This window comes from Salmo salar, chromosome 14 (assembly GCF_965601325.2).
Source record: "Salmo salar chromosome 14, fSalSal1, whole genome shotgun sequence".
Taxonomy (NCBI): domain Eukaryota; kingdom Metazoa; phylum Chordata; class Actinopteri; order Salmoniformes; family Salmonidae; genus Salmo; species Salmo salar.
The window spans coordinates 29,963,257-29,977,482 of NC_138304.1; the positions used below are offsets into that span (position 1 = coordinate 29,963,257).

Below are 14,226 nucleotides of genomic sequence, written 5' to 3' on the forward strand. Positions count from 1 at the left end.
GTATTTTACAGATTAGTTTTTAATTATCATTATTGTAGAACTGAAAATACGTGTTGTATGCTTAAAGAGTGCCAGTGAGAACGACTGTGCTTTATTATGCGTAATTACGTAAGCATTTTCTACTGCTGATATGTCGTGGCATGTTGAATATTTAATTTTGCTGAAATGGATTATAATATTGTTGAAATCTAGGCTGCACAAAATATGCAAATGTTGCATTCCTTTTCAATTTGGCCAATACATTTTTATGAGGTTAGTACCATTGTGGCGTCACGCAGCCGCGGAATTTTATATCATGGATTTGAATCAATCCAATATTGTAGTCCTCGATGTGGCTCAATAGGAGTTACACCTATCTGCAAAGGTATGTTTTCACTAAACTAAAAAATATGAATCAATTTCGAATAATCTGACTTGATATCTAGCTACCTAGATAAAAGTCTTAACCAATTAAATTGGTTGCATCCATTTGATTGTACAGTGTACACTAGGCTGAGAAGGATAGCCTGTCTGATTATCAGGTAAACAACTACTGCAACTAAACCATCAACGACATTTTTCCAGATGGCTTCCAGGAGTACGCCACACTTCAAGCCCCCGTTGACCATCATCATCCCATACGGGCTGAAGAGTTGGCTAGAATGTCTTTGCAGAGCTATATTAATTGAGGGACCAAGGCAGATACCGGAATTTATTGCCGCCTATTGCGTTGAGCTGCTGGAATTTAGAGAACGTGAGTGGTGTGGACTGATGTAGATGCAGTCATATACATATAAGTAGTTGATGTTTACCAACACACGAATTATTTGAAGTAGCCGAACCGTTTTTTAGTAGACCCTAATAACATTTAAAGCTAGAATCCTTAGTTGCTACATCCATTTTTGGATTTATAAATGAATGATATATAGGTCTACCCTTAGATTTTTGAAGACCAGACATGCCTCATGAGCTTAGTTAAACTGTCATACCCCATTAGAACCCCAAATATAACAGTGTTTTACTCCAATGTTTGTACACAGTGTAAATATGAACAAACACTGGATAGCCTCAAAACATGCTAAAAACGATCATTGTAATATCATGGAAGGTCAGACCTTGCATCCATAGCTCTGTCTATGAATTTTTGAGAGTGGTTATATTTTTCCAAGTCCATCCTTCAGCCTTTTACCGAAACAGAGGCATGGCAACCACTTTGTTATTCTTTCAAATCAAATCAAATCAAATGTATTTATATAGCCCTTCTTACATCAGCTGATATCTCAAAGTGCTGTACAGAAACCCAGCCTAAAACCCCAAACAGCAAGCAATGCAGGTGTAGAAGCACGGTGGCTAGGAAAAACTCCCTAGAAAGGCCAAAACCTAGGAAGAAACCTAGAGAGGAACCAGGCTATGAGGGGTGGCCAGTCCTCTTCTGGCTGTGCCGGGTGGAGATTATAACAGCACATGGCCTAGATGTTCAAATGTTCATATGTTCAACTGCGGATTCTAGCTACATTTTGAATTCATGTAGGCTAGGCCTATAGTCTCCAAGCTCATTCTGACATGTTAAAGTGGAACAGGCAATTAACTATATTTTCTTTTGCTTCAGGTAATCCTGTGATGGATACCAAGGATGTTACACATCTGTACCAGGAGATACGGGGTAAGGAATATTCAGCCAGTCATAGTGCGCAATGTTATCTTTAGCATTATCACTGCACATTCATTGCATTTAACAATTTCATTAAAGCCCAATGTTTAAAATCAACCTGCCATATAAAATGCTTTCAAATAAATACAGTTGAACGTTTCACACACATGGCTCACAATTTCCGGAATTATTATTCTTTCCATAGAGGCAAATTATGTCAAAGACTGGATAGTATGCCCAGTGCCACAAGCTGCCATAGACTGCTGCCTGGCTGAGGAGACCCTGTCAGTCAGCCAGAGGACCAATCCAAGGTCGGCCCAGGAGTTCAATGTCCCCTCCAGCGAGCCCATGGTTGGGCCAGATAGGCAGGTTCAGTCTCTGAGCAGTCCCCCTGGAGAAACCCACCATAGAACCCACCCTGGAGATGGACCTCAGTCCAGCCCAGCCGACCTTGGAGGTCAACCCAGCCCAGCTGTGGAAGAGGAGGCCCAGGCCCGGCCAGGCTCTGCTGTGCAGTCAGTCGTGTTCCAGAGAGCTCCATCATTGGACAGTCTACTGGAGGCCAACCACTCTCAAGTCTTGATCAGCGCTCCAACCGATGACGTCATCATCGTCCACTCTGCGAACCTTCAGGAGACCATTGTCTTCCGAAGCGACAGTCGGACATATTCAGGTGTATCTCCCCGAGGTAGTTTGACCAGGATTCCTTCGGTTGGTGAGGTTGTTAAGATTGGGGTGAATGACACAACAGAGGTGATGTCTGATGTGGTGGTGTTCCACCAAGTGCCCTCAGTGGAGAACCTGCCTTGCACGCCGTCTGCCTTGATTAATACCTCTTTAGCTGCTGAGGAAACAGTGGATCAGGTGATGAGAAGCAGAGAATTCTTACTGGAGAATGTGGCGTCTGGCTCGCCATCCATTAAAATGGTGGCTTCAGCTGCAGCTTTGCAGCAGGCAGACACAGAGAAAGTATCCTCCTCAGAGATAGTGGGAGTCGGCGCAGCACGGAGAGTGTCCTCAGTCAGGATACCCAGGGGAGAGGAGAGTGTGGGGAGAACAGTTGAGACACTAAAGAGATACACATCTCCACAAATATCTCTTCTGTCAGGTATAATATTAATCTATACTCAAAAATGTATTGCCAGTTTGGTACAAACTGTTTAGGGACAATGTATTACAAGATGTATAGTAATGTTTAAATCCTTTGCAATTGCATCCTCTCTATCCTCACAGCTCATTCTGCTGAATATCTAAAGGCTACATACAAGCCATCCACCTCCAGCCTTGCCAGGGTTTCCTCTGCACCTTGTGGTGAGAGAGAGGCAGCAGCAACTATTTCACCTAAATCAAGTCTGGCCAGGGTTTCCTCTGTCTCTACTGGTGAGAGAGCAGCAGAACCACCCTGTAAAGAAGTCTTCTCTAATGTGGAGGAGACTTACACATTACCATCAACAGAGGACCTTCTGGTGTCTTCAACTGCTTCAGTTGGTAGAATTTCACCAGAGGTGTCTGCAATATATTCCGAAAGTGTTTTATCAGGAAGCGCTTTCTCTGAACCAGAAATAGTTGGTGCAGCACACAGAGTGTCCTCAGTCAGGATACCCAGTAGAGAGGAGAGTGTGGGGAGAACAGCAGAGACAGCAGAGAGATGCACATCTCCCAGAGAATCTACACAGGCATCTTTTGTGTCAGGTAACGAAAATGTCTCTATATCACAGTTCTGAAAAAAGGAAAATTGTTTAAAAATGCATTATAGATGTTCTGTATTCTCTGTTGATTTGAAAAGTAATGTCTGTGTTTTATAGACTCTCCAGTGATGTTTGAAGAAGATGACTGGTGTGTAATCACCACTCACTCTGCTTCAATGAAGAAAGCTGTCAAATTGGGCCACTCAGAAAATATCTCTCCTATTACTTCACCCAGCATAGACCTGGCCTGGGAGGAGCTTCTGCAGACATCAGCATCCGTCGTGGATAAAGTAGCCCTCAAGGCTTTCGAGATTGTGAACCAAAAATTACAATGCTCAGGGATGGAGATATCTGAATTGGCCTCATCCAACCCTGTGGTTGTGTCTCAGTCTCTTAACACTCTCTCTTATAAGGATCTCTCTCACTCGCCTTCAGCTGTGGAGGAATTCTCTACTGCCACAGCAAGACGCTCAGAAGGTGACATCACTGAAAGAGCTCCCTCTGAAACAGCAGTAGAGGGAGAAGCAATCTCTGTTCGGGAGATTACTCCAGCAGTGTCTGCAAGGTGTTCTGCCAGTAATGTATCAGAAATAGTTCCCTTTGAAACAGTAGTTTTGGGAGCAGCAGTACCATTAATGGAGGAGCTATCAGAGTCACGAACTGCATTTGCCTTTGTGGGTGAGGCTTCACCAGCAGTGTCTGCCAATGATGTATTAGAAAGAGCTCCCTCTGAAACTGCAGTAGTGGGAGCAGAGCTACCAGAGAGACACACAACTCCAAAAGTATCTCCACAAACATCATTTGTGTCAGGTATGAGTCACTTCTAAAGGTTGACTTACTGTGTACAGTACAAGCCCATGCTACTTTATGATAATGATGTAAAAGGAACAGTCCCCTACTTTATTTAGGTTTGTTTTATTGTGTCTCTCTCCACAGCTTATTCTGATGAATTGCTGAATGCTACAAACCTGTCACCTCAATCCAGCCTGGCTAGGATTCCCTCTGGATATATCAGTGAAGGTGTGTCACCAGCAGTGTCTGCAGTATGTCCTGCTAGTGACTTACCAGAACGAGCTTCCTCTGAAACCACAGTAATGGAGTCAGCGCCCAGAGGGATCCACTCTGCACCATCAATGGATGAGCTACTGGTTTTACCAACTTCTGTTGATGGGTTTTCACCAGCAGTGTCTGCAAGATCTTCAAGAGGTACTTTGTCAAAAAGAGCTCCCTCAGAAACAGCAGTGGAGGGGGTAAGATATTCTGAAAGTGGTTTATCAGGGAGCGCTTTCTCTGAAACAGAACTAGTTGATGCTGCACAGAGAGTGTCCTCAGTCAGGATACCCAGTAGAGAGGAGAGTGTGGGGAGAACAGCAGAGACACCAGAGAGACACACATCTCCCAGAGTATCTCCACAGACATTTTCAGAGTCAGGTACAGAATTCATCCAACTCTGTGATATACTACTAATAAGGTCCATGTCACTAATTCAGGTAAAATGTTAAAGAAAATGTCAGGATAGCATCACAACATACAAAAAAACCCCGGTATTTCCTCAACTCATGCTGACGTTACTCCAACAGCTACAGGCTTGTCATCTAAGCCAGGGCCCCCTCTGAGTGATTGTCCAACAGAGTCAGGCTCTTTGGAAGTCATCTTTAATATGGAGGAGACTTATACAACACCATCTATGGGGGAGATTGTTCCTCCAACTCCTGCTGGGGATGGCATTTCTGCCTCTACTGATGAAAGAGCAGCAGAATCAGCTTCTAGAGAACTGTTGTATATGGATGAGACGTATAAACCACCATCAATGGCAGACCTACCAGGATCCCCAGCTGCTGTTGGAGGCATTTCACCAGCAGTGTCTGCTGGATGTTCACAAAGTGACATGGCAGAAAAAGCTCCCTCAGAAACAGCAGTAGGCAGACACACATCTTCCAGAGTACCTCCTAAAGTTCCTCCACAAACATCCTGGAGCTCAGGTACAGTTTTCAAATATCTTGAATGAAATATAAGGTTGGTTGTCATGTTAGTAGTCTGGGTGAAGTTAATTTTAAAATACCACAGCGTACTCATATAATGTAATCTGGTCTGTCTTTTCACAACCCATGTTGATGTTACTCCAACAGCTACAGGCTTGGCATCTAAGTCCAGTTTGGCCAGGGTTCCCTCTGTGTCTCTCAGTGATGGTGCAAAAGAACCAGCTCAGATAGACAAAACACTGTCAATGGAGGAGCTACTGGCATCTCCATTGTATTCTCAGTGGGCAATGTCACCAGCCGGTTCTGAAAGAGTGTCCTCAGTCAGGATATCCAGTAGAGAGGAGAGTGTGGGGAGAACAGCAGAGACACCAGAGAGACACACATCTCCTGGAGCTTCTCCAAGAGTTTCTCCACAAACCTCTCTTGTATCAGGTACAATTGTCATCCATACACTAAAGAATGCTCTAATAATAAGCTACTAATACAGCATTTTTTAGGTAAAAGGAGCAAAACTTGTAAGATAAAATGTATACACTACATGCCTGATTTTGTATCTGCATCCACAGCTCATGTTGTTAAATCGCCGTCTGGTACAGATATTTCTCAACAATCCAGTCTGCCTAGGATTCCCTCTGCACCATCAATGGACAGATACACATCTCCCAGAGTTTCTCAAAGAGTTTCTCCACAATCCAGTCTTGCCAGGATTCCCTCTGCACCATCAATGGAGGAGCTACTGGTGTCTCCATCTGCTTCTGTTGGTAGAATTTCTACAGCAGTTTCAAGACGATCTTTAAGAAGTAGTTTGTCAGAAAGAGCTCCTTCTGAAACAGTCATAAGATATTCTGAAAGCGTTTTATCAGGAAGAGCTCTCTCTAAAACAGAACTAGTCGATGCAGCACAGAGAGTGTCCCCAGTCAGGATACCCAGTAGACAGGAGAGGGTGGGGAGAACACCAGAGAGATGCACATCTCCCAGAGTTTCTCCACAATCCAGTCTGGCCAGGATTCAATCTGCACCATCAATTGAGGGTCCACTGGTGTCTCCATCTGCTGCTGTTGGCAGAGAATCTCCAGCCAGGAGTGGAGTTTCTCTAGTAATGTCTCTAGGAATTTCTGCAGCCAATGTGGTTGGGCCAGTGTGTTTCAAAGATGTGTCACAGATTATGCCGACTAAAATACCAGGTAAATATTCCATTAGAACACAGGAATTCAGCTTTAATAATTGAATACATGTTACATTGTGCCAATTTCTTGTTTTGTTGTGTTAAATCCATTGCTATATATTCATTTTATTCAATATATATTTGAAAATTTAAAGTTTCAACTTTGACGTTGCATTATATTGTCATTTTAGAGAATCAGGGTTCGGCCTCCTCCGCCAGGATACCCAGTAGACAGGAGAGTGTGGGGAGAACAGCAGAGACACCAGAGAGACACACATCTCCTGGAGTATCACCAAGAGCTTCTCCAAGAGTTTCTCCACAAACCTCTCGTACATTGGGTACAATTGTCATCCATATTTCTGAGGAATGCTCTATTAATAAGCTACTAATAAGACATTTTGAGGAAAAAGTTGCAAAACTTGTAAGGCAAATAGTATGTGCCTGATTTTGTATCTGCATCCACAGCTCATGTTGGTGAATCTCCGTCTGGTACAGATATTTCTCAACAATCCAGTCTGCCTAGGATTCCCTATGCACCATCAATGGACAGATACACATTTCCCAAAGTTTCTCAAAGGGTTTCTTCACAATCCAGTCTGGCCAGGCTTCCCTCTGCACCATCAATGGAGGAGCTACTGGTGTCTCCATCTGCTTCTGTTGGTAGAATTTCACCAGCAGTTTCAAGAAAATCTTCAGAAACAGCTCCTTCTGAAACAGTCATACGATATTTTGAAAGTGATTTAGGAAGAGCTTTCTCTGAAACAGAGCTAGTTGATGCTGCACTGAGTGTGTCCTCAGTCAGGATACCAAGTAGACAGGAGAGGGTGGGGAGAACAGCAGAGACACCAGAGAGACAGACATCTCCCAGAGTTTCTCCAAGATTTTCTCCACAAACATCTCTTCTATCAGGTACAATTTGTAGAATTGTCTACAAATTGTTTGGCTGAAATGTTTACAGTATGTGACAAATGTATGCACGCATGACTGTAAGTCTCTTTGGATAAAAGCGTCTGCTAAATTACATTTTATTATTTGTATCTTCATCCACAGCTCAAGTTGGTGAATCTCTGTCTGGTACAGACATTGCACCACAATCCAGTCTGCCCGGGATTCCATATGCATCATCAATAGAGGAGCTACTGATGTCTCTAACTGCTACTGTTGAAAGAATTTCACCTGCAGTTTCAAGATCTTCAAGAAGTAGTTTGTTAGAAAGTGTTTCCTCTGAAAAAGCAACAATTAAAGCAATATACAGAGAAGAGAGTGTAGAGAGAACAGCAGAAACAACAGAGAGTCACACAACTAAACAAGTGTCTTTCAGAGCTCCTTTGGCAACATCTAAATCAAGAGTCGTTTCTGATGTGGCAATTTTGTACAGACCATCCATTGCTGAAGGCCTTTGTCTTGAGGTCTTGGACATGGAGTCTGACCAGGTGAAAACACCAATGAGTGACATCACTGCACAAGCTCTGTCTCACACTGCAGCAATGGAAACAGCTCAGGATACAGTCAGGATACCCAGTAGAAAGGAGAGTGCAAGGAGAGCAGCAGAAACACAAACATATTTTGCATCAGGCAAGTATCAAGATTAATACATTACTGAAATATTAGCAACGAAAACCAACCTATTTTCTAAAGATTTCTCTTCCCAATCTCATAGGATTGTTGGACAACAGTACACAAGTTTCAGGAACTTCAGTCCACCTTCATGAAGAGGTGACTGCCCACCCTACAGAAGTGCAGCAGGGGACCCTGCAACTTGGAATTCCTCTAGGAGTTTCTCTAGCCAATATGGTTGGGCCTCAAAACACACGGTCACAGAGTGTGCAGACTGGACCAGGTACATTTTCCCTCAGAATTCAACTTTAATAATTGTTTTGAAGACATTTAGGGATTTCCCCTCCAATGCCAAAGTATTCACACCCCTCAACTTTTCCCACATTTTGTTGGGTTACAGCTTGAATATAAAATAGATTAAATTCTGATTGTTTGTCACTGGCCTACACACAATACCCCATAATGTCAAAGTGGAATTATGTTTTTACATATTTTTACAAATTAATAAAAAATGAAAAGCTAAAATGTTTTAAGTCAATAAGTATTCATCCCCTTTGTTATGTCAAGCCTAAATAAGTTCAGGAGTAGAAATGTGCTTAACAAGTCATATAATAAGTTGCATGTACTGTGTGTGCAATAATAGTGTTTAACATGATTTTTGAATGACTACTTCATCCCTGTACCCCACACAAACAATTATCTGTAAGACCCTCAGTCGAGCAGTGAATTTCAAACACAGATTCAAGCACAAAGACCAAGGAGGCTTTCCAAAGCCTCGCAAAGAAGGGCACCTATTGGTAGAGGGGTAAAAAAATGAAGCAGACATTGAATATCGCTTTGAGCATGGTGAGGTTATTAATTACACTTTGGATGGCGTATCAATACATACAGGTGTTCTCCCTACTCCGTTGCCGGAGAGGAAGGAAACAGTTACTGAGTTTAATGGCTGTGATAGGAGAAAACTGAGGATTAATCAACAACATTGTAGTTACTCCACATTACTAACCTAAATGACACTGAAAAGAAGGAAACTTGTACAGAATACAAATATTCCAAAACATGCATCCTGTTTGCAATAAGGCACTAAAGTAAAACTGCAAAAAAATTGGCTAAGAAATTAACTTTATGTCCTCAATACAAAGCATTATGTTTTGGGCAAATTCAACACCACTGAGTATCACTCTTCATATTGTCAAGCATGGTGGTGGCTGCATCATGTTATGGAAATGCTTGTCATCGGCAAGGACTAGGGAGTTTTTTTTAGGATAAAAATAAATGGAATAGAGCTAACCTAGAGGAAAACCTGGTTCTTCTTTCCAACAGACACTGGGAGACAAATCCACTTTTCAGCAGGACAGTAACCTAAAAGACAAGGCCAACTATACACTGGAGTTACTTACCAAGATGACATTGAATGTTCCTGAGTGTCCTAGTTACAGTTTTGACTTAAATCATCTTGAAAATCTATGGCAAGACTTGAAAATGGCTGTCTAGCAATGATCAACAATCAACTTGACACAGAGCTTGAAGAATATTTTTTTAAATGTGCAAATATTGTACAATCCAGGTGTGCAAAGGTCTTAGAGACATACCCAGAAAGACTCACAAATGTAATTGCTGCCAAAAGTGATTGTAACATGTATTGACTCAGAGTTGTGAATACAGATATTTCTGTATTTGATTTTCAATACATTTGCAAAAATGTCTGAAAACATGTTTTCACTTTGTCATTATGGGGTATTGTGTGTAGATGGGTGAGACATTTTTTATATTTAATCCATTTTGAATTCAGGCTGTAACACAAAAAAATATATAATAAATCACGGGGTATTAATACTTTCTGAATTCCTTGTATGTGTGGATTTTGACATTTTCAACTTTGTTGCATTCTATTGTCATTTTAGATTATCATGGCCCGCCCTCGCATAGCGTTCCTATTGAAGCAGGACGTGTCAGTCCTGATGCTCAGCCTGCCTTCGAGAATTTCACCAATCAGGTCTGGACACTATACCACTTGGCCAATGAGACGGAGGAGGGCACACTGTCCACTAACACTATCTCCCAGCCTCCGTTCAATGGAAGTGCTTTCATTCGCAACTTTGGGCCTGGACATGTGTTACTGGCAGAGAGGTCCCCTTCCCCTCAGCAGTCTGACACCCAGTCCTGGTGTGGCCGACCCAGACAACAGCCCCAGCCACCACCTTTCCCGATGTACCCAAGAAGGGCCTTCACACCCAGGTCACAGAGCACAACCCTTCGCCCTCCACCCCAGCATCCAACTATCCTCAACCTGGAGATCAGCATCCCCAACTACTTCCTGTTCCTCGATGGCAACCAGGTGTCCCTGAGCCAGAGCGCTCGTAGTGTTCCGACTGCAATGTTTTCCAGGTCGAGATCTGCTGTGGTCAGGGCGGACGACCCCCAGGGGGACCTGTCCTTCTCCGTTCCAATGGAGATGGTAAACGGAGGTTCCAGTCGGGACGGTCAGGCCCAGTTCCTGCAGGTCATCAGTGATGAAGGAAATACTGTTTACTCCCCCGCTCTCATACGCATTGTCACCTCTGAACCCACAGAGAAAGAGGACCAGGAAGGATCCGGGAGGTGGCCAACTAGTGCCCCATTTAATTGGTAGGGGACTGTTGTCTAGTATCAATAAACGTGTGCATATCATTTAAAACGTTCTCCCTCTTCATTAAATAAACACATGTTTTAAGTGAGACTTTAGGCTAGTCTGAAGCTGAAAAAGTAAGGAAATTCACAAGCTAAACAAGGCCTAACTTCAACCATCCCACTGGGCACAGACATCAATTCAACATCTATTCCATGTTGGTCAATGAAATGATGTGGAAACAACGTTGATTCAACCAGTGTGTGCCCTGCGGAAAGTTAGTATTATGCGGGGAATTCCATCCACAATTTACGTAATGCTTCAGGGAAATGCAGATAGGGTGGTGGAAATAAGAGAAGTAGGACACAAACTAAGGTAACATTAAGCTTTTATTTAGCAACAATAGAAACAATCTTGATTCTGTAATGTGCTAAACACAAAGTGAGAGTAGCCTCTAGCTAAAACTGCATTCACAGGGTGTGCTAGGTCCAGTCTACTATACTGATAATCCAATCTAAACTACCGCTTTACCGAGGTTACAACAGCAGCTATTCACAACCAAGGAGAGGAATGTTTTGCAGTGGATGAATGAGTTGAACAGTGGCCGTGTGTGTCCCAAATCGTGCCCTTTCCCCCAATTGGGCTCAGGTCAAAAGTAGTGCGCTATGTAGGAAATAGGATGCCATTTGGGATATAAGCTTACTGTGTGTCTGTGGGTGTAGTGCAGCTAATGCTTGCATAGTCAACGTTGTGCTTGTACTGTATTTGCATTCAGTGTGTTAGGGTTAGTTCAAACAGTTACATGTACCTCTCAGAATATCCAGAATTACATTTTTACTTTAGAGGAAACCTTTACACACGTAAAAATATCTTCATATAGAGCCAAGTAGTCAAACTTTAAGTTCTCAAGTGTTATGGAAGCAAGAGCCATAATTCTAAGTACAGTACAGCTATTCTCCTCTACACATAGTATCCTAAATTCCTCAAGTACTACATTGTATTACAGCTCAGAAGAATAGAAGAGCTCTATCCAATAATATGTACAGACATTTATGTCCTCAGCCATAGTTGCTGAGGTCCAAGCAACTGTGATACAGTGTGTTATAATGACAGTTTAGTTTGTTAGCATATAGCAGGGACTGCAGGAACTTGGAACAAGTCTATTTCACACACTATTTGAAAGCTCTATTTTCCTTAAATTGATACTGTAGCTGCACACATTTGTAAGGAACAGAACTGAGCACAACACATTCAAATGGACATAATTCTCACAAGTGTTTTGGTGAGAGATACTAGAGACCCATCAAGAGGTGTGTCACATTCAATCCACTCCATTCAAAACACTCCCATTGTTAAAATGACTGGCAGGTTACACCCTATAGTTTTATAATAATTCTATACACACTGGTCAATGACCATCGCTTACAGACTCATGAGGGCTTCACAATTGTGCTTTGAGTGAGACATAGGAGATATGTTTAGGGACTACTGAATGGTTGTTGCCTTTACGGTCATTCAATTCCCAGCATCATCCTTACCCATGCAAAGGACTATAGCAGGTCCAGAGCAGGCTTTGAAATGATTAAAGCCAGAACTCTCCCTTGACCTTGCCTATGTTCACACCATCTACATCATAACACATTTTTCCTGACCGCATGACCTGACTAGGATTCACTTTCTCCCCCTTCAATGAACCCTCTGAGAAAAATGTCAAAGCTCCAGTGTCAGAATATTAAAAATTGCAGAGCGAGTTAAGACGAGGTGTGTACAGATAGAGATGTGTGTGTGTGGTGTGTGTCCTGTAGGTCAGTATATATCAGGCAGCAGGGAGTAATTCCGATCCCAGTAGCTGTTGGAGTAGAGCCAGTCCTGAGCTTTGTTGTGGGGGTTGGTGCCCTGGTGGAACCACCTATATGGGAGCAACAAGAGGAACCAAGTCAGATAAACTACAATAGAGTATCCAGGCACAGGCATGAGTGTTTTACATGATGATTGTGATAAATACAAAACCCACACCAACAAACTTCGTAATATACAGTAGTCAACTCCTGATGGTGGGATTTAAACCAAATCAAATCGTATTTGTGACATGCGCCGAATACAGCAAGTGTAGACCTTACCGTGAAACGCTTACTTACAAATCCTTAACCAACAATGCAGTTCAAGAAATAGAGTTAAGAAAATATTTCCTAAATAAACTACAGTAAAAAAAAAAAGTTACACGAAAATTACATAACAATAATGAGGCTATATACAGGGGGTACCGGTACCGTGTCAATGTGCGGGGATACAGGTTAGCCGAGGTAATTTGTAAAGTGACTATGCATAGATAATAAACAGCGAGTAGCAGCAGTGTAAAAACAAGGGGATTTGGGGGTCAATGTAAATTGTCCGGGTGGCCATTGTTCAGCCGTCCTTCGGCTTGGGGGTAAAAGCTGTGAAGGAGCCTTTTGTTCCTAGACTTGGCACTCCGGTAACGCTTGCAATGCGGTAGCAGAGAGAGAACAGCCTATGACTTGGGTGACTGTAGTCTTTGACAATTTTTTGGGCCTTCCTCTGATACCGCCTAGTATATAGGTCCTGGATGTCAGGAAGCTTTGCCCCAGTGATGTACTGGGCTGTACACACTACCCTCTGTTGCGCCTTACGGTAAGATGCCGAGCAGTTGTTATAACAGGTGGTGATGCAACCGGTCAGGATGCTCTCGATGGTGCAGCTGAGGATCTGGGTACCATTGCCTCATCTTTTCATCAGCCTCCTGAGGGGGAAAAGGTGTTGTCGTGCCCTCTTCACAACTGTCTTGGTGTGTTTGGACCATGATAGTTCGTTGGTGATGTGGACACCAAGGAACTTGAAACTCTCAACCCGCTCCACTTCAGCCCCGTCGATGTTAATGGGGGCCTTTTCGGCCTTCCTTTTCCTATAGTCCATGATCTGCTCCGTTGTCTTCCTCAATATTGAATGAGAGGTTGTTGTCCTGGCACCACACTGCCAGGTGTCTGACCTCCTCCCTATAGGCTGTCTCATCATTGTCTGTGATCAGGCCTACCACTGTTGTGTTGTCAGAAAACGTAATGATGGTGTTGGAGTCGTGCTTGGCCACGCAGTCGTGGATGAACAGGGAGTACAGGAGGGAACTAAGCATGCACACCTGAGGGGTCCTACTGTTGAGGATCAGTGTGGTAGATGTGTTGTTGCCTACCCTTACCACTTGGGGGCAGCCCGTCAGGAAGTCCAGGATCCAACTACAGAGGGAGGTGTTTAGTCCCAGGGTCCTTAGCTTAGTGATGAGCTGAGCTTTGTGGGTATTATGGTGTTGAACGCTGAGCTGTAGTCAATGAACAGCATTCTCACATATTTGTTCCTTTTGACCAGGTTGGAAAGGGCAGTGCGATTGAGTAATCTGTGGATCTGTTGGGGCGGTATGCGAATTGGAGTGGGTCTAGGGTTTCCGGCATGATGGTGTTGATGTGAGCCATTACCAGCCTTTCAAAGCACTTAATGGCTACTGACATGAGTGCTACGGGGTGGTAATTATTTAGGCAGGTTACCTTTGCTTTTTTGGGCACAGGGACTATGGTCGTCTGTTAGAAACA

The 14,226-nt window shown here is 43.2% G+C and overlaps 1 protein-coding gene across 1 annotated transcript in view; it reads right to left on the reverse strand.

Annotated features, from left to right (window-relative positions):
• Nucleotides 1-11,001: 11,001 nt before the first annotated feature.
• LOC106569180 (oxysterol-binding protein-related protein 1) overlaps nt 11,002-14,226 on the reverse strand; it is a 51,681-nt gene continuing 48,456 nt past the window's right edge. Inside the window, exon 13 of the mRNA XM_045694154.2 lies at nt 11,002-12,539. Coding sequence (XP_045550110.1) covers nt 12,437-12,539 — 103 coding nt within the window. The 3' untranslated portion in view covers nt 11,002-12,436. The remainder of the gene's footprint in view (nt 12,540-14,226) is intronic.